This window comes from Passer domesticus, chromosome 6, assembly GCF_036417665.1.
Source record: "Passer domesticus isolate bPasDom1 chromosome 6, bPasDom1.hap1, whole genome shotgun sequence".
Taxonomy (NCBI): Eukaryota; Metazoa; Chordata; class Aves; order Passeriformes; family Passeridae; genus Passer; species Passer domesticus.
This window is the reverse complement of record NC_087479.1, coordinates 15,166,801-15,188,289: the sequence shown is the minus strand read 5'-3', so window position 1 is coordinate 15,188,289 and position 21,489 is coordinate 15,166,801. Positions and strand designations below refer to the sequence as shown.

The window sequence follows — 21,489 nt, the reverse complement described above, 5'->3', positions numbered from 1 at the left end:
CATGGGGATGGGTGATTAAGCTGTTTTATTGCAAGTAGTGCACCTGTATGCACCACCTGACACAGCACAAGCCAATCCTTTTACCAGATATTTTTCTTTATGTCTAGAAAATGCAAACATCTGTTGCCAAGCAGCTACAGCATAAGAATCTTATACAGGAAAATAGAGAAGGATAAAACCATTGTGCTCACTGAATTTTTTTTTTGGTCTTTCAGTTTGACCCAAGCATCATGCCAGCACTGATTGTTTCACCTGAACCTCTTCATCTATTGCCCATCCAGTACTGTGCTTTTAAAATCATATTATTTACCTGTGGTAGGGCACCTAACTCCTGCTCTGACCATGTAAGCTAAGAGAGGAAGGATGGTCAGTCTTCCTGCGTAGCTGTAAGCAGCCAAGAAGCTAAGTTTCTGTGATGTGAACCTGTGACTGAGCTGGGAAGGGAAGCAGAAACTCCCAAGTCCCAGCCCAGTGCTTTGTAACTACTGGTCTGTCCTTCTTTCCTAATAATGTTCTTGCGTTAAAGAAAGAAAGGAATTAATCAATTAATTATGGGTTTCCAACAGCAATATAGTACTTAAAATTTTAATAAATGTGTGTCTATACAACATGAAAATATACTTAACAAGAACCATCCCAATGAGTAATTCAAGACTTAAGCAACTAACATTATTCTGAAAGCCTTCATTAAAAAGTTCTTCTTCACCTTCCCATTTGGTCCACTGACCCTGCTATCTGGGACCATCTCATCTGAACTGCTTTCTTTACCTCCTTTGTTCTCCTGAGTAATACTGGATCAAATGTCTACCTTTAATCACACCGCTGATCAAGTAAAGTTGGTCAAAGTGGATTGAAGTAAACAGTAATGACATTATTCTGTGACTCAGAAGTTCAGCTGTTCAAGCACACCATATGGATTTTGGCTAATGCTCAAAAAAAAGACACAGAAAGTGGTCTTGCAAGCCAGAGTAAATTTACCTTTTTTATTACACCTTGTCAGAACAACTTTGTTGAAAATGAGGGTACAAACACAGGAATGCACAGGGGAACAAGTGCAGAGGGGAGGCAGGTTTCAATTTTATTTTGAATGGATATAGAGTAGATTAAATTTTGCTGTGGCCACTGCTTTTAACCATGCTGGGAGAACATTTAGACCAACACCACATAGCTTTTAAAAATCTTCTCTAGATCAATATGCAGACAAATTAAACAAAGCCATTTTTCTACATAACAACTATTACACAAGCATCTTGAATCTTTTAACAGCAAAACTGTTGGAACTGTGACAAAACTTCCCAAATCCAAATTCGACAATACCCTGTCTAGTGTTATCTCCTACATGTTGATATCTCCTCTGACATTCTTTTCCTGCCTTTCATCACATCACATCACACCACACACTGTCACTTGCAGACCACTCTCATTTTGGCACACCATTCCTCTGTCCCTGCTTCCTCCATTTTCTTGGAGAGCAATGGCAAATAGAGCCTGTTGAAGATTATAGAGGAAGGCATTCCCAAAGGAGTCACAGTAAGACCCTTCCTTGAAACTAACCTCTGGGAGAGCCCAGACTGATTTTCACAGAATGCACAGGTGTCTTTTTGGATAGAGCAGCACAGCATTATGGCACTTCTAGGGCTGGGGTCAGCAATAATGGGGCTCAGCCGTAGAGAGCAAAAAGGTTAATCAGGTCACAAAAACTTCTAGGTGATGATGTCCTGCTCTTAGGTTCATTGATCAGCCAGTGAGAGTATTTTATTTTTCTTGATGATGCAATGTTTTTAAATTAATGCCTTTGGTAGAACTTAGGTGGGTGGGGATTATGAAAACCAGTTTGAACCGGTCTTTGTCCTTTGTGAGTGCTCCGACTCTCATACTAATGATGATTGAATTAATCTCTTAACAAACACCTTTGTTTTTCTAATTCGCCTCCACACACTTAATTACTATAGCTCCAAACCCAACACCCAAATATTACAGCAGAGATGGCACTTAGTCTTCCCTGATCTCCGGAAATCTCTCAACTATTGGGATCCTTCCTGAAGTAATTTCTGAAGTGCAGTGAATAGTGTTTCTTCACCAGAAACAGAATCCTGGAAGCCAAGACTATGTCTAAGAGGATTCACTGTCTACAAAGGAAGATATTTTTTACCAGCATGTTCTAAACAGAATTCTGTTCACAGTTTAGTGTAAAAGTAATTATTTTTACTTCTGCTCTATAGCATTCAGTGGTCAGCCAAAGCTAAGGAGTCCCTAAATCCTTTGAGCTGGAGACCCCCACTTATATCTGATGGTAGTAGGGTTATACTAAAGCTATAACTTCAGTTTTCTATTACTTACAACCTACTTCACAAATGCTCGACATTTTTCCCACACCTGAGAAACTTTCCTAGATTGCACAAGTATCCAGATTCTTCCTGTAGCCCTTAATGCTCCACTCAAAAATCCTTTCTCAGAAAAACTTATTGAAAGTTGTCTGAAAGAGTTTCCATGTAAGAAAGCAGTCAGAGAAACCTTAACACAAATATTTGACTTTGTCAACATTTTGAAAGAGAAATTATGAAAATGTTCCATGCTAATTTTTATTTTACAAGATAATATGAAGTGAATGATTTTTCTATTACTTAATAATAAAATGGAAAAGAAACTCAAAACTATTTTAGACAATTTGCTGAGGATTACATTTTTTGTCACAATTTGTGAAAAATTCAATGTATGGAAATTTCTCTTGGGAGAGAAAGGTAATTTATTTTATATGAAGATAATAAAAATAAGGGAATATGAACATTATTTAAAGACAGAAAACTCTGACTGGAAAGAAAATAATTGTTTACAGGAAAGTTTCAATCTTGCACTCAGTTCTTGAAATCAGAAAGGAAAATCCTCTGCATCAGTTGTAGAGGACATAAGGAATGAGGTTATCATTATTTTGCCACTCATAGTTTTATTCTCATTTGCCTTTTTTTGTGAACAAAAACCAAATTTATCACATACTCTAAGGAAATAGATGTTGAGGAAAAACAGTTTAGAACTGGTATACTGAGAGCTAATTCACATTAAAAAATAAATTTTATTCAAGTTTGCTTTGAATCTGATGGGGAAAAACAATTACTAATGAGATGTTCCCATTTAAAAAAAATATCTAAATACATTTGATATAGAAATAAAAGAACAAACCCCAGAAATATTAAAAAAGAGATATGAGATCTGGTTAGAATATTTTTGAAGGTTCACTGGTAAATAGCAAGGCATTAATTTGATTGTAAGAAATATAATTAATGGTTGCAAAAAGAACAAAACTGCATATATAAATTGACCTACTTCAACCATTCAGAGTAATAAAAAGGCCTTTTTAAACTCTCAGAAAAACCCACTTTTTTTGTTGTTGTTGTTTTTTGTTTTTTTGGGGGGGTTTTTTTTAGTGGATGCTTCTAAAGTACTGAGTCATATAATTTGGCTTAGATTTTTAGTCATTTCCTACTGAACCATTGAGCTGATAGAAGTCTTGCTGTTGAGGAAATAAAAATGCCCTGAACAGTCTGCTTACAGAGGGTATTCCCTCCCTACTAGTTTGTGATTGGTTTAGGTCCTGCCCTGAGGAATTTTATAAGTTTTCAGAAATATGTGGCATATACCAACAAAACCACTACAATATGTGGACATATCAGCTCTTCAAAGAATTCTTTAGCAAAGGGTTCTGGCTACTGCTGTAAAAGACAATAAAATGTTTCTACAAAAACACTAGCAATAAGAGGCTAAAGAGAATCTCCATCCTTTATTGGATGCAAGAAGGAAGATTGTCACAATTGATGAGGAAGACACTGAGATTCTCAGTGCCTTCTTTGCCTCAGTTGTTAATAATAAGACCCATTGTTCAGAGGGTACCCAGATGCTCGAGCTGGCACAGGCACAGGGGGAAGAATGAAAACCTCATAAACCAAAAGAAAATCACCATCAACCTCTTGCACCACTTAGACACACACAAGCGTACTGAGAGAGCTGGTGGAAGAGCTCACCAAACCACTTTCAATCATTTATCAGCAGTTCTGGCTCACCAGGGAGGTCCCAGACAAATGGAGGTTGGCAAATGGGTGTCCATCTACAGGAAGGGCCAGAAGGAGGATCTGGGGCATTACAGGACACTCAGCCTGACCGCATTGCCAGGGAAGGTTATGGAGCAGATCCTTGTGAGTGCCATGACACAGCATGCAGAGGACAACTGGGTGATCAGGCCCAGCCAGCACAGGTTTATGAAAGGCAGGTGCTACTCATGCTGACCTGATCTCTTTCTCTGACAGGGTGACCAGCTGAGTGAATGAGGAAAAGCTGTGAATGTTGTGTACTTGGACTTTAGTAAAGCCTTTGATAGTGTCCCCCAAAACATCCAGCCAAAACAACCACCTGCAATACTACAGGCCAGTGGCAGAATGGCTGGAAAGCTGCCTGGTGGAAAAGACCTGGGAGTGCCATCTGACAGCAGCTGAACATGAGCCAGCAGTGCCCAGGTGGCCAAGAAGGCCAATGCCATCCTGGCCTGTGTCAGCAGTAATGTGGTCAGCAGGACCAGGGCAGGGATTGCCCCCTGTACCCAGCACTGGTGAGGCCACACCTCAAGTCCTGTGTTGAGTTCTGGGCCCATCATGACAAGAGAGACATGGAGGGGCTGGAGCATGTCCAGAGAAGGGCAACAGAGCTGGGGAAGGGTCCAGATAGTCAGTCATATGAAGAGTGGCTCAGGGAGCTGAGGTTTTTTAGCCTGGAGAAAAGAAGGCTGAAAGGGGATCTTGTCACTATCTACAATTCTCTAAAGGGAGAAAGGAAGGTGTAGTTGGTGGGGGTCAGTTTCTTATCCCAATTTACAATGACAGAAGACGAAATATGGCCTCAAATTGTGCTGGGGGGTGGGGGGTGAGGCAGGGGGTGGTTAAACTGAGTATTAGGAAATAATTCTTCATGGAAAAGGTTGTCAAGCATGGGAATAGGCCACCCAGGGAAGGGATTGAGTCACCACCCCTGGTGGTATGTGTGGATGTGGACAGGGTTGAACTTGACTACTTTGGATTAAGGTCTAGAGTTGATCTTAAGACTTGATCTCCCAACCTAGAAGATTCTATGTTTCTATGACAGTCATGTTTATTATTTGATATTTTGTCATACTTACTTCTAGCACTACAAATTGTGCAGTTTCAAAAAACCTGAAGTTGATCTAACTAGTCTGCACTCCAGATGCTTGCCTGCATCTTTTTGAAAAAATTGAACGCCACATTTGTCACTTCCTATTAGTGTGGTACAGAGATAGTTTAACTGTTGCATCAGTGTGGAAAGCTTAACATTTTTCTTCTTGAGACAGCTAAGAGCTCTTGCATGCATACTAAATAATCAGGGTAATTTATTGTTACTTGCTTTTTGACTACTTTTTTTCCTCCCTGAATACTATGCTATTGTTAGTTCAGCTTGGAATAGTGGTTTAAGCTCAACCACTGCATAGGAAGCCCATGTACAATTGATTGAACTTTTCTGTTTTGCCACTGCTCACCCTTGAACACTTCATTTACACTTTGAACATCTACTGGTGCCTCAGGCTCTTTGAAATTATCTCTTTTAAAAAGAATAAATTATTTTGTGGCATTTCCCTCAAAGTTCTCCTTGTCCTTTCTTATTACAGTTTTAATGTTCTGGAATTGTTCTTTTTGGCAAGGAGACCTTCCCCGAGCTGATAATGACTTCAATTTCTGAATCTTTTCTTCTTAATTCTAGTTTTGTTTTCAGTGTGAATATACTTTTTTTTTTCTATTTTCAAGTTAAGGTTTCTTGGATTTACTTCCAAATGCATTGCTGTACATTTTTACAGGAATGCAAGCTGCAAGATCTGTTTTTTTTCAGAAAACTATCTGTGACTTAGGAAAACCTGCAGTACCTTTAGATTGATGTAGATTACAAATATCTGCAAGCACCTAAAGAGAGTACCCTGTCAAGGTTTGCTATGTGACGTAGGCAAGTTTAGTACATCTAATTTTCAGTTTGGGAATCACTAAATTTTTTTTTTTTCTTATTGACTTATTTGAATGCCATAGATATGAGTTTTTCTTCACTGTGATTTTAATTTGGAAGTGGGTTCCTCTATAAAAAGCTTCTAAGCAAGTTTTTTGTTTCCCTGCCCTAATTTATTAAAACACAAAAAGGTATGATACAGATGGCCTGTATTTTGTTTATGGAATAACAGGAACATCAGCTCAAAAATGTGCCAAGACTGATAACACGGCTATTAGAGGGAGTCACGACAGAGCTTTTTAGAAGAATCATGAGAGACACTCAGAAGCTATGCACTCGATAGAGTAGAAGCAGCACACATTCTAAAGATTTTCAGATAAACATCTTTGCATGAAATGAATGTCCAGCCTTCCCAAAGGTTCCTTGCCTAGCAGAGATAACCTACTATTTATTGCTCAGGCTAAAGGCAGAGGACTTTCTGAAACTGGCATTACTGTGTCAATCTAATGTATATGAGCAGTATATTAATAATTATTTGTTGACACTAGTCAAAAAAACCTGCTTGAACCATACTTAATTCTTAACTCTGAATTATAGAAGGAAAATAGCAAAATTAGAAACTTTTTAATGTCATGTTTATTAATTGTTGTTGTTCTCCTATAGTACATTTGTCTGCATATTTCAAGGCTGTGCAATGACTGGTGTAAGTGCTTAATACCTATTAACAGACTAACCCACTTTAGTCAGTAATTTACCCCTCCTGCAACCAGAGATCAGACATATTCCAGGAACATGAGCAAAGAAATAAAATAATTATAGATGTTGTAAAAACCAGAAGAAAAAAATAGATAGTAAAGAAAAGAAGGAAATAAAATAAGCATGTTCGTTATGAATGTGACTGGTTATTGTGTCTCCTAATAGTGAAAACAGCCCTTTATAATATTGTGGCTATACTAAACATGAAGCAGATGAGAAGAAGAGTACCAATGTTGTATTACCAGACAGTCTGGGAACAGAAGGGGTTACATCAAGAGACATGGCAAGTACCACTGATGGGGTATGGGTCTTATAGGTAGGGTGCCAGATCCTACAAACAATACTGGAATGGTGCTTACTACCGTGGATAATCTCCCAGGCACAGACAGTAATGGTACACACTGGCACCTGGGGGACATGGCTTGTGCTTCCTGCTGCCTGGGGACTTCTAGGAGCTACTTTAGGTGCAGGCATAAGCTAGAAGTAGTCTTCTGGCTGCTCTGAGCTGTATGTTTGATTCACAATGGTTGGCTCCAGGGTGCCAAAGTGCAGAGATCAGATCTATCTCTTTTTTTCCTTAGATCAAATTCTTAGAACCTCAAAAGAACCTCCAAAAAGCCCTGGAATGAGTCTGGACTATAGATTACACAGAAACAGTAGGCAGGGAAATATATATCTGCAGGGGAAAAACACTCCTTCTTTGAGATCCCTTTGCAGCAGCCAAGCTGGAACAACAGCTGACAGGCAAGGGTGTAATAAGACTCACTGGACAACAATGGTACTAGGCAAGGTAATAAGCATTATGCATGTTAAGTTTTATGCTAGCTATGAACTTCATGTTGGTAGGAAAATTGACACAAATAGTAAAGTGACATAACTTGTACCTATTTGTCAGTCATCATAAAAATATAGGTGAGAAGGCAGCCATGAGGGAAGAAGCAGACGTATACAACCCTCTCCACCCACATGCTCCTCATCTTCCCTGCTAGAAGATGTATCTAAGCTGTCAGTATCACACAGGCCTATTTTTGTCCCAGACCTAATGACAGTTCTGCATGAATGCAACCTTCTTTAAAAAAAAAAAAAAAAAAAAAGAAGCAAGGCCCAAACAAACATGCAACTATGATAACTTAAATTGATGAATAGTCTCATCTTCAAAAAACAATGAATAACATCAATTAAGAGGTGGAGAGGCCTTCTGTAGCCATGCCATACTCATCAGGTCTAATACTTGATCTAAGAGTGGTCATCACCACATACCTAACTTGTACATTAACTTAATTTTTTTTCAGAGGGTTCACAATTTTTCCCATGAAGAGTATGGTGTTCTCCATAGTTATGACCATTAGGAAGGGCCTGTCGAATTTAACGGTAGCTGGAACGGACATGGGCACTATTTCCATGCCTGTGGCAGCTGCTGCTTCGGTGCCAGTCTCATCCACCTTTACCACAGCCTTATGAATGGCCTGTGAAGAAACAGACATTTTACACGTCAAGGGGGTACAAAACTAGTTACCTAAATAAGAATAAACATGTCTGAAGTAGTTACTGGCAAGAAACGAGCATCAGATGGACAGATGTGAGTCCACTGCTTAAAGATAGCAAAGTTAGGGTGGGGGAATCAGCAGGCTACATGCAGCACACCTTTCTAGCCCCAGAGAGGAAATGTTACTCTCCACTGGAGGGGCATGTCCCTGCTAGTGAAAACATTTGCTTTGTCTTTTTTCTTTGCATCTACTCATGGAGATCTGTACAGCTAGACCAAATGTTAAGAGAGTAAGACCGTATTTAACTGTGTATCACAAGTTCATATAATTAAAGAAACAACATAGGGATTAGCACAATGAATAGGAATCTTAAGCTATGTTTCCTTAGTTCCTTCATGTTTTGGGAAAAATGGGAGCAAAGATGAAGGGCCAGAAATGGAGGGTCAAAGCACAGAAACGCAACAGTTTGACCTTGCAAAATCAAGATGCTGACAGATCCTGATTTGCTAATGTCCACTTGAGGTCATGAGGGCATTTGTTTTCTTCATTAGACAATTAAGTTTGCCCTGATTGTCAGCTTTAAACTCTAGGTTTATTGAAGCATGATCTGTCTGTAGCTTTTGCCTGAGCCTGGCAGTCATTGTTCATATGCTTGAAGCCAAATGTTTGTAATAACTACATTTTCATTCCCCCAAACAGTTTAAAAGCAAGCAGTGTTTTTCCTCTTCCCTCACCTCCATAAAATACAAGCAGTGATACATCCTACAGCTCCTCACTTGCCCACAAGCAGGCTAAAGAAGGCAGACACAAACAGAAGCAGCCAATGGTGACTGTAACAGCATGCTACAAGAGGATACCAAGGTGTGGATAGATAATGATTTGGTCATGTATGTTTTAAAAAGTTGTCCCATGCAGGTCAAAATAGCCTTCTAGATTAAAAAATTACAGACTAGTGACTTGCTCCAACCCAATTGTTCATACAGTACAACTAATGTGAATAAAATGCTCTGTATGCCATCAGCTGCCTTTTCACGTGAAGCAAAGCCTTTTATATGAGTTTTGCACCATGAATAGTTGTGCAGAAAGTGATGCAAGTATCAGCAACCATGGGCCCATAAAACAAAAAGCAGTATGACTTACCTGGGAAATTCTGTGCTGGGGCTGCCCAGTGATCCCAGAGAGGTCAGCCTTATCAGTGAATAGATCCATGATGCCCATTTTATATAAGATATCTTTTAGGTTATATGTCCCATAAAGCGTGAATTTCGGGAGATACAAATTTACTGACCTGTCAGAAAAGAAGTGCAAGAATACAGTGAAACATTTGATCAGTTATCACAGCACAACATAGACTCATAGACTGCAGCCTCCCTCTAGTCTACATAGGAGATGTAAATTTTCTGAAGTTAATGATATCTTGTGCAATCAACTGGAAGCACCTTAATCATGAGCCATAACTGAGGATGCAGAGCAAGCTGACCACAAAAAAATCCAACATGTTCAAGTTCACTGAATGTTACTTTTTGAGAAAAAACCTGGCTTTGTGTATTTATCATATAGAACAGGACAGATAAAATGGAACTACATCCACTGAAGAAGCAGGACATGAGTAAGTAGTGATAGAAGGATAGATGGCTAAATAAAAGACAAAAGCAAATTTACAGAATATACTTAGCCAATAGATAATTTCTTTCTGTGTCAAGCCCAGTGTCTGACTTGCACAGTTTTAAGTGACTAGATTGCTGCTTTCCATAAATTAACCAAAGCTCTGTGTTTCTGACTAATTTCTTCCTTGTTTTTCCCCTAAGTATCTAACAATTACTTTTCAAAGGTTAAGCCCAACATTTATGGCTAGAAGCAGCAAAATGAGACAGAGGTTAGTGATAGCTCTGACATTAGGTACTATGTTCTGGTGAGAAACCAGGACAGCTCTCCAGGGCTTTAGGTCAGGGAGATGTGGAGCACTTAATGAAGCTAGCCAAAGGGAAAGTCATCCAGTGGGCAGCTGGAAAGGAAAAGGCCCATACCTCCAGCATTGCACAGCACCTAGTGCCAGCTCTGCCTGTATCTAAAAACAGGAGTGCTGGTAGATTGGTAACAGGTTGCTGACCTCTTACTTCTCCCTGATTTCACTCTGTGCTGATTGCTGCCCCCAGTGAGGCTGCAGCTATCACTGAATCATCTGCCTTACTGTTACCTAAAGGCACCTCTTCCCCCCACTTGCTTCCAGAGGAGTGGGAAAGCCACAGACACACACACAGTAGCAATGCAACCAGGAAAGGAGCATTGGGATACACTTTCCAGAAGTGAAAGTGACATTTTCTCTATAGTTCAGCCATTTAAAAGATCTCAGCTGTCTGTGCTGGTGACACTTCAGCATTATTCTCTTTGCCAGCCACCAGAAATGAAAGATGTCCTTCCCAACACTTCTGCCACTAATATCAACATCAATTTGCAGACAGAGAAGGGACAAACACATAGCTCACAGCCTTTACATGATTCTATATAATACTTTCATTTATTAAGATCTCCCAGAGACTGCAAATAATAGCTGATACGATCAGTTGTTTTAAAGGGAAAAGGAAGAATTTGTAGGAGAGAATGCTTATAAGGAAAAATGGGGAGCAGCATGAAACAAACTTTTCTTTGACTGTGATTCTTTTTCATGAAAATACAAATTCCTCCAACTGTATTTAGCATTCATTTTGATAACTGCAAAGGCAATTGTTTCTCTGGCTAAGTATCTTGATTCACCATCTTTTTGCCCTGTAGTCGCAAATCACATAGCTACTCCCAGAAGTTTCAAAACTGTAAAGGTGCACAGAGAATGACATTGTTTTTTTGTGAGGTTTTTAAAAATTTGTTTATTTTGGTTTGGTTTGGTTTGGTTTTTTCACATATTGAGCTTTGCCCTCACAATTGCTGAACGGAAGTTGTTATTTCAACAACAATTTCAATTAATTGCTGTTAATTTTAATAGGCAGAAATTAAGAAAGAGACAAGAAAAGAGGCTGAAGTGGTAGGAATTTACTTGTAAATAGAAGGCAGAACCATCCCCCCCCAAAAAAAAAAAAAATTAAAAGGGTTCTAAGTAGAAAAATTTGGGCCTATTAAGAACTGAAGATGAGAAACAAAATGTAGAAATAGCAAAAGTCCTACTCTGTGAAGGTTTTCAGTGCATGCAGCACAGAATGTGAAAACACATGGACACAAAATCAGCCAGATCCAACTTAGGTCAGGAAATTTCTTCTGCTGCTTAAAACAGAACTAAAAATTGCATACCGATTCTGTGTCATATCCCAGCACATTTGTTTCCTTGGCTACCATCTGAACCAAGAACTGCAGAATTTTACCTTTTTGTGACTAATGTTGTCCACCTTGACAAATGTTCACAAGACAATCTTTTCTCCAGCTTCCTCATTCTTCCTCTATCAGGCAGAATAAAAAATGCTGAAGCACCTCCTTTGTAATCCATTTGCACCACATTGGAAGACAGCTGCTCATCATAGCCATGCTTGAACAGGCCCATTCCAAACATCATTGGGACTTCAACAGCCTTGGTCCCATCCACAAAAAATTTGCTCATTTTAGTGTATTTTGGATCGAAAGGTTTTTCCCATTCAGCTTGAAATATAAGAGACAGAGTTACAGGATATTTTTGAGGACATGAAACCACAGGACATATTATCATAGGACACATTCTTAGATGACAGAAACTGGCACAGATGGATCAGCTTCAAAGACAAACCAATTTACAATTATCACTTGCTCTTACTAAATATTCAGAATAATTCAATAGCAACACACAGTTGGTAGAATGTGATGTAAAACACTCCCTCAGATCTTACAGCAGGCTGCAAAATCCTTCATTTAGATGAGTTATCAAGGGTTTTAACTTGCACTTTTCTTCCATAATAACAGTTTTGAGGAGCCTGTATAGTCCACATATAATGCAGCCTTTATCTAATCTCAGAAGAAGATTCTCTCATTTTCTTATTCCCAAAACAAAATAGGCTTGTAAAGGGTGACACAAGGGATGAATTCTCCAGAGAAATTAAGGGATTTCGGTTACTTGCAGAGAGTTGTTGATACCTTACATTATCTGGTGGTGTATAGAGTCATAAGGAGCTTAATTTTACCAGACTGCTGAGTTAGGAAACAAAACAGCAACAACAGAAAACTTTTCCACTGTCATCTTCATCATATTAAATTTTCAAAGGTTCCTTACTTAGTCATGGTGAAACAAACCATCTATGTTGAAACTCTAAAAGATTCTTATCCTCAGTGGAGAGGAATTTCAAAGCCAAATTCCAGGTATCTACATCATATGTTTCAGAGGCTGAGCAAATTTTTTAAAGTAATTGTGGAGTTTTGGAAAGGTTTTTTTGTTGTTTTTTATTTAATTTTTAAGAAATCTTGTTGCTCTGTAGTAAATTTTGTCTTCTAGAGCAAAATTAATATTTTATTGAAGGCAATGGGCAAGAGTAGAGCTGTGACACTAACTAAAATAAGTGGCATCAAGAAAATCATGAAACAAGATGCAACTCCTTTTGACTTCTGATTTCTATTTGAACATTGATTACTAGGCAACTTGTTACAAATGAAATAATTATCATCTGCTCTTTCCACCATCTGACGTAGCCTGCACTACTAGGTAGCTTTTGAAAAAGTGAAATGAGACTTCAGTGGATGTCTTGGTCTCTGAACGCATAGATTGACAACTGCAACACTCTGAACAGGAAAAAGTTGCTACTTTTTGCTACTTTTATACATTTCATATACTTTTATATACTTCATTAATAGTGACTTCTATAATCAGATATATAACAAACAGAACTTTTACATTATTATGCTTGAGGAAAAAAAAAGCAGAATTAATCACAAAAACATGAATGACACCAGTCCTGAAAAACTCAACATTTATCTAGCACTCAGGGAAAACCAACTGATTTCAAGAAGAATTTTGCTTGAAAACTGCATAGGGTGTTAAGATCACTACTCTGGGGTTTGGGAGTGCAAACTTTGGTCTCTTCAGAGATCTGCTTGGGTTAAAGCCATGGAGGAAAGAGGGCCCCAAGAAAGCTGGTTTGTCACAATGATCTCATGCAGCTCTATAGGCTGGGGGCAGAGTGGCTGGAAAGTGGCCAGTGGAAAAGGACTTAAAGATGCTGATTAACAGCAGCTGAACATGAGCCAGCAGTGCCCATGTGGCCAAGGAGACCAATGTCATCCTGGCCTGTGTCAGCAATAGTGTGGCCAGCGGGACCAGGGCAGAGATTGCCCCCTGTACTCAGAGGCCACACCTTGAGTTCTATTCAAGGTCGAGTTTTGGGACCCTCACAATGAGAAAGACATTGAAGTGCTGGAGCATTGAGGGCAGCAGACCTGGGGAAGAGTCCAGAGAGTCAGTCATGTGAGGAGCACCTGAGGGAACTGGGGTGTTTTAGGCTGGAGAAAAGGAGGTTGTGAGTGGGGAGGGAACCTCATTGCTCTCTACGACTGCCAGAAAGGAGGCTGTAGCCAGGTCAGGTTCAGTCTCTTCTCCCAGGAAACAAGTGATGGGACAAGAGGAATTGGCCTCAAGCTCTTTCAGGGGAGAGTCGGGTTGGACATCAGGAAGAATTTTTTCACTGAAGGAGTTGTCAAACATTTTAAAAAGCTGTTCAGGGATATGGTAGATTCATGATCACTGGAAATGTTCAAGGAATGACTGGACTTGTCGCTTAGTGCAAATAGTTTATTCAATATGGTGGTGATCAATTAAAGGCTGAACTCAAAGATATTGGAGGTCTTTTCCCATCTTAATGATTCTATGATTCTCTTAATATTCACGGATGACTTCCACCAAGCACAGGAGTGATCCATCCTAACAAAGAAGAAGTCAGGTAAAAATGCCAAGAGGCCTGTGTAGATGAACAAGGAGCTCTTTAGTGAACTCAAACACAACAGGTAGCCTACAGAAGGTGGAAGCAAGGACAGGTAGCCTGAGAGGTATAAAAAAAAAGATTTTCTGAGCCTCCAAGGAATAGATTAGGAAAGTTAAAGGTGTGAAAGAATTAAATTTGGCCAGGGATATTGAGGGCAACAAGAAAAGCTTCTATAGGTATGACAATGATAAAAGGAAGACTAGGGAAAATGTGAACTCCCTCCAGAAGGAAATGGGAAGCCTGATTACCCAGAACATGGACGAGGCTGAGGTACTCAATGGCATTTTTTCCCTCCATTTTTACTGGCAAGTGCAGGGACTGGAAGAATGAAAGTAGTCCACTGTAGAAGCAGATCAGGTCCAAGAACATATGAAGAACCTGAAGATGAACATGTCCATGGGACCTGCAGATTATGAGGGAAATAGATGGAACAGCAATACCACTATTCATCATATTTGAGAAGTTACGGCAGTCCAGTGAAATTTCCACTTACTGAAAAAGATAAATGAGAACTCTCATTTTTAAAAATTAAGAAAAGGAAGACCAAGGAAACTACCAGTCTTTCTCATCTCTTTGAGTGGTAAGATATGGAGCAGATCCTCCCGGAAACTATGCTAAGACACATGGAAACTTAGGAAGTGATTGGTGACAAACATGACTTCACTAAGGGTAAACTGTGGTAAAGGAAGATCAACTGATGTCACCTACTGGGAGCTCTGCAAAGAATTTCATACTGTCCCACATGACACCCTTGACTCTAAACTGGAGAGATGGGTGTGAGAGGTGGTCCACTGAGTGGATCAGGAATTGTCTGGATGTTTGCATTTGAAGGCTTGCAGTCGATGACCTGTGGTCCAAGAGGAGGTCAGGGGTGACCAATGCTCCTCAGAAGTTGGTATTAGGACCAAGACTGTTCAGTATCTTTTTTGGTAAAGTGCACGGTGGAATTGAATGCACCCTCCACAAGTTTGCCAGTGACACCAAGATGGTGTTGCTCTGTTGACATGCTGTAAGCAAAGGATGCACTCCAGACTGAAGGGATGCCACCCAGACAGAGAGGGTGCCATGCAGAGAGAGTGAGACAAGCTTGAGAGGTGGCCCCATTAGAATATTGTGAAATACACCAACGCCAAGTGCAAGGTCCTGCATGTGGGTTGGGGTGATCCCAAACATATACAAGCTGGGAAAATAATGGATTGAGTTGAAAGCAGACCTGAGGAGAAGGACTTGGTCCTGTAGGTTGATGGGAATCTCAACCTGCCCCAGTAATCTGTGCTTGCAGCCCAGAGAGCCAAACACATATTGAACTGCATCAAAAAAGTGTGGCCAGCTCCACTTTGCTTCACTCTGGCAAGATCCCACCTGGAGTATTGCATTCAGCTCTGGGGTCTCCAATAAAAGATGGATGTGGATCTGTTGGAGTTACTCCAGATGAGGGCTGTGAAAATGATCAAGAGGGCTGGAGCACCTCTCCTGTGGAAACAGGTTGAGAGAGTTGGGGCTGTTCAGCCTGGGAAGAGGAGAATCCAGGGAAACCTTAGAGTACCTTCCAGTACCTAAATGTGGGAAGTACCTATAGAGGGGGGAAGACTTCTTATATAGGCTGATAGTGATAGGACAAAAGAGAATGAGTAAATGGAAAGAGGGCAAATTTAAACTTAGATTAAACATAAGGAAGAAATCCTTTCCTATGAGGGTTGTGAAGATGGAATAGAGAAATTGTAGATGCCCCATCTTTGGCAGTGATCAAGGCCAGGCTGGACAGTCCTTTGAGCACTCTGGTATAGTGGAAGGCGTCCCTTCCCGTCTCAGGGGGATTGGAACTAGATGATCATTAAGGTCCCAAGCCATGACTATCAGTTAACACACAGATTAGACGGAGATGATACTCACTAATACTTTTCTCCTATTTCAAAGGCACTCTTATTCCTGTTCTCACATCTGTCTTAGGGGGATACCTTCTAGGCACCTTCCTCAAGTGCTTCACAATGCTCAAGTGCCAAAACGAAATTCAAAGTATACTTTGTCGTTTCCAACTTGACTAAGGCATGAAAAGGGATAGGTGTTAATATAGTGGAATAACATGGCTTGTAGGTCAGAATCAGGAAAATATTGCCAGAATTTTGTCCTTGAAGAAGGAATTCTGTACTATACTACACCACAAAAAAAATTGTCACCAGTAATGTGCAAGGGAGTTTGTAATGCACAAAAAGAGGACCAACACCTGAAAGTATGGACTGGTTATACAGCTAAGTGAAGTTTATAAATCCTTTCCAGATTAATCCCAGCTCTAGATAATTAACCTACTCTTGATCTCGGGACTAAAAAAATGTTATTGTATCATTGTGATTAATGCTATTCATTTGCTATCTATTTGCTTTAAAATTGGTGAGCTAAAACTGAAACTCCACCACCTTTAGAGGAGCTAGAAAATCTTTGGGATAGTAAACTGAACATCTCTTTAAAAAAATCAAGAATTCTTACTGTTAGAACATGTAAAAATTAACTGTAATACAAAGTCATCTTTAATACAAGGCTTCTTGGGATTTTGTCTCCATTGTGCTACTAAATTCATTGCTCATTTTTCAAACACCTTTCAGTAAAAGAAAAATCAACAGTTTTTTGCCTGTTTTGAAAGATGTACCTGATGCTTAATAACAGTCTAAATGAAAACCTTATTTGAGATAAGCAAGCAGGTGTTCAAGAGAACTAAGAAACATCAGTCATCTGTATTTCAATTATCTGCATTTTGTTGTGGCCAAATCTTCAGACAAGGAGCAGAGATGCAGATGAAAAGCAAAGCAAAACAGAACTATAGTTCTTAATTATTTTCAGGGGAAGCCTCATATTGGAAAGTGCAAGCATCCAAGTTAACAGTTCTAAAAGGATAGCTTTTCTTTTAAAAATTTATCTGTCATCTCTATTTCAAATAAAAAGCTTGATGATATTTTTGTCAGATAAATTACAGAATGTTATTTTTCTGACTACAAATACTTTGCTTTCGGCATATAATCAGTAAGAGAGAGAAAGTTTGAAATAAGATGCAATATCTGTTATTAGACCACTGATTGAGCCTTACAGCCTTGATCCTCTTCTTCTCATTAGATCAGAAGTCTGAAAAGCTCTGGGAAGATCTGAAGACTGTATCTAAGCAGACTGCACAAGTTAATTAAGAAAAACAAGCTTATTGTCAATAGGCTTGTATTTGATACTGGTGGGTCCATCTCTCCACTGGAAAATATTAGAATCTGCAAATCAAAAAAAAAAGGTTGAAACCTATGCCTCTAGACACACCAGGACTACAGATATGCTATTGGCAAAGGCATGGTTAGTAAAAAAATAAGGAGAACATGAGTGTGAAATTAAAGCTATTGTAGCATGTTTAGTTTTCAATACATAAACACATACAGTAACAGCAGAGCTGTTGTCTAAACATATTCTGTTTGATAAGATGTTAAGTTTTCCTTTAATAGGATTCTTTGCATTTAGCTCTGAACTTGCTGAACAAAAAAATCAGCTGGATTGAAATTCACAGAAATAGATCTCAGCCGAATGTTTAAGTGCTTGAATCCTACTGGACCATATGGGATTAGATACCTTACTGCCTAGAGACACCTTCCTCAGCATATATTTCACTTAATTTTATGAAGGAAAGAAGTTTATATATTAAGATATGGGAAAATTTTCCATATATTTTGCTGGGAGTTATCAGTGTCAAGTAGAACATAATTTCCAAAAGCTTTGTTTCTAATTAAATATAAGTGAGGACCAAAAGGGAAACAAGATATAAGTCCACCTGCAAAACCATATTGCAAAAATGATGAAGTCCAAGACTGACCTGAGGAAATAATTTATGGAGTAGAAGAACATGATATATATATCTTACCGTTGAAATAGATATAGCTAATAAGGAGAATTTCAGTAAGTGGATCTAGGTTATTTACGAGGTCCTTGATTTTTCCATTCGTTCTTCTTGCTACATATTCATTGATCTTTATCTGGGCTTGATCAGCCCTCTTGAAGTTCATAGGATAAGCTTCTCCTTCATAGAAGTTTCTGAGATTACTTAAAAATTTTTCTTGTGGCTTCAGTCGATCAAGCACGAACAGAACATTTCCCATATTCAACTGTAACCCCCCATTCCTTCTGTTCACCGTTTGCATGAGTTGACGATAACCTTCATGTATGTCATTTTCAGAAATCTGACGAGGGTTAAAGCAAAGGACCCTAAGAATCTGTGTCAGGGTGTCTGATCTGGCACCCAGAGTCAGCATTGCAAAGGCGGTAGAGATGCTCAAAGGAGAGAAGAAAACATTTCCGTTGTTTTCACGAGAAGAAATATCTTTGTAGAAACAACATGCAAATCGACAAACACTGTTCCTTACACTGTGCCATGGCATGTTTTGGTTTTCTTGCCCTCTTTGGTTCTGGTTTCTCACCCCTTGTTGATAAGGCTCATAGCAATAACTGTTGGAAAGGATTCCAACAAGTAAAAGACACAGGGAAAGCAACATCTTCATATTTCTGTGATTCTGTAATAGAAGAAAAGTTACATTTGGCTTAAAAATCTTTTGACCTTGTGTTTAGCAATCTATCAATCCCTTCACTATACAGAGTTATCTTAGCACCAGTGACTCTGAGATGTTTGAATTGGGGGAAATGAGCTTTCTATTTCAAGGAAGCAGACTCTGGAATATTGCTCAACCTAGTGAAGAGGTTATGAAATAATAAAAATTAAAGTCAAAGTAGGATGAGGTAATTCCAAATACGCCCTCATTAAAGTTAAGCTACAATTCATTTTAAACTGGTTTTTTTCCCAATATTCTGTTTTTAGTGTAGCTTTACATGATGAAAGAGTCAAAAGCACAGGTTTATAGAGAAGAAAGCAAGGGAGACAGTCAAGGCTAATCAGTTAAATTTGGAAATTTAACTGATGAAAAATGAAAGCAGAAGAAAGGCTAAATATACCTCTTTTGTAAAAATTAAAACATATGTCTTTGAAAGGGCTGCATATAAATCCATATGCAGGCACCTAAGAGAATGCAAATACACTTGTTAATGAGGAAGTGATGAACATTTATGGTGATTTCATAAAGTTTGAACAGTTGAGCACATCGAAAAGAAAAAAAACAACTTCCACAAAAATAATGAAAGAAATAGCAATTAGGATGTTATCAAAACCCTGAGAATACAGGGCTGCTTATAAAGACAGGGAAAATGATTATGTACATAGAGCACCAAAAGGAAATAAGTGTGCCTGCTGCATGCAAAGGCGTGCCCAGCCCAGTGACTGAATCAAATCACCTAAAATCAAAATTTGAAACAAACAAAAAAAAAGAGCAAAAAGTAGAGAAACTGTAGAGGAATGCTGTCTTTATGATCAGAAAGACAGAAAAGAGTGATTTGGCAGAGAATCTTACAGTTGAAAGTGAAGATGAGTGAGTGAATTCTGGAGGAGAAAAGACACTAAAAAAATACAGATAGAACAGGGAAGCCTTTTCCAGAGAAGTATGGAAACCATTCATTCCACATCTATGGCAATACTTTCACCTCTAGAAATTTATACTGCATCACAATTGGTTCAATAACTTCTGTCAATAGAGAGAAGTAAAGATGTGGAATATCTGGAAATCCAAAACATCCTCCTGTGGTATGCAATCATTTGACCTACCAAAACTTTTATAAAACAAAGCTCTCTCTAGGGGTGAAATATCTGAGGTTTTTGACTTGCACTGAGAAATGCAGCCTCCGCCTTTTAAAAGCTCTGAATCCTTATCAGCTCCCACCATGATCCTACATTTGTGTTCTTCACTTTCCATCATTTTGTTTCTCCAAAACCCAGTGAATTCAGAATGCTGATCTCGGCTTTAGTAATAGGTACTCTAAATACTCCTTAATTCACACTCTGAATATTATGGTCATGGAAATACTAATATTTCTAGGAAGGGCCTGAAGCCCATTACAAACCAGTTTCAGAGAGTTCACTTTCATATCTAGAACACATTTAAATTTAAGCTCTGATTTGTTTGTGACTTCTCCCACCATCACTTTTACGCTAATTCTTTTAGTCGGTTTCTTTTTTTTTAATGCTCTATAGATGCTTTAGGGAGCAATCCTTAAGACCCCACTTCCATTTCATTTCATGCCCTACATTTGTTATTATCATCAATATACTTAATTAAAAACATTTAGAAATGCAGTTTTCCTAAGGAGAGTCATGCCGTACAAATGTGCTAATCTCACAGAGGACTTATCTTTTCTATTTAAAAAACACCAAAATCATAATTAAACAATCTAAGAAGTTTTAAGCCAAAACTTGAATATGAACATAATAATTTCTCAGTTGAATATTCAGAAATTTTTGTCCTGAATATAATTTTTGACAGTTTTCCACATTAAAAAAAACCCTAAAACATTACTTACAGTGAATTCAAAAGGGTCCTGTTGTATTCACCAGGTCTGTACGGGTCCTTGCTCAGTTGTTTATGCTGCTGAACACAAAGCAGGGTATCCTCTAGTAAAGGTTAAGATCATCTAAGGGCTGTGACTCACGCATTATAATTTTAGAGATTAGTATGATGTCGAAACTAGTTTTACTGGACACTTTACTGAATATGTTTCACACGTGACTTCTTATTATTCATGACTATCTGATCACTCTGGTTAGTTTTAAAACCATTTTTCTCAAACTGAGCCTACTGTTTCTTAATATCAAACATTCATACACATCTCAGTTGCCTGAATCTACTATTTTATGAACATGTTACCAGAAGCTGCAACCACAGAGAAATATTTTGAACATCATTTGCATAATTTCCAGAATTTCCAATAGTATTGCTGCCACTAAGACAGGAGGGCAAGGCTTGATGCACCAGGACAATCTGAATTATTGTGATCTACCTTGCTTTGTCTCTGCATATCCATGGCTGGGGTTGATTGTCTCCAGGTGAAGCCAGTGATGATTCTAATAGGTGCAGAGCCTAAAACACTATTGTGCCATACTAGCAAATGCTGTCAGATGTGTACCCAGCTATCCACTCCCAGACGGGGAATCCACTGGCAGCAAGAGCTGTGATATTGACTCCTGGGTCACTTGTATGGCCCTGTGCCCAGAGAAGAAGAATGCAGCTGGAATGCCATTGAATGCAGGTGATTGCAGTTACAAGCATGGCCTGGGGACAGGGGGTGGAAGCCAAGGAACATGGGTGTTAAATAGAGCAAGTCCTTAGATCAGCTTACTATCTGATAATCTGGGATGTGGGGAGCAATCCCCTCTGATCGTGTGCCAAGTTCAGCTGGGTCAGATCAGACAGCCTGGTATCCTGTGC

The 21,489-nt window shown here is 39.0% G+C and overlaps 1 protein-coding gene across 2 annotated transcripts; it reads right to left on the bottom strand.

Annotated features, from left to right (window-relative positions):
- Positions 1–6,631: 6,631 nt before the first annotated feature.
- LOC135302075 (alpha-1-antiproteinase-like) lies at positions 6,632–21,235 on the bottom strand. Of its 2 annotated transcripts, none has more exons than XM_064422608.1 (5): positions 21,062–21,235; positions 18,048–18,693; positions 11,588–11,858; positions 9,375–9,522; positions 6,632–8,213 (listed from the first exon to the last, which is right to left on the bottom strand). In XM_064422608.1, exons 1-5 carry the CDS (start codon positions 21,083–21,085, stop codon positions 8,025–8,027), a joined length of 1,278 nt encoding a protein of 425 aa, XP_064278678.1. In that variant the 5' UTR covers positions 21,086–21,235; the 3' UTR covers positions 6,632–8,024. The 2 variants fall into 2 exon arrangements, with proteins under 2 accessions (XP_064278678.1, XP_064278679.1); XM_064422609.1 differs by lacking the exon at positions 21,062–21,235 and adding an exon at positions 20,585–20,662.
- Between the last annotated feature and the right edge of the window lie 254 nt (positions 21,236–21,489).

Bases quoted from the DNA above. Each gene is read 5' to 3' on its own strand.
- LOC135302075 (XM_064422608.1), bottom strand. From the start codon at position 21,085: ATGGATATGCAGAGACAAAGCAAG. The intron at 9,523-11,587 runs GTAAAATTCTGC...CTTTTCTGACAG, and splicing joins ACAACATTAGTCACAAAAAG to GTCAGTAAATTTGTATCTCC. The intron at 8,214-9,374 runs GTAAGTCATACT...GTTTCTTCACAG, and splicing joins CCCAGCACAGAATTTCCCAG to GCCATTCATAAGGCTGTGGT.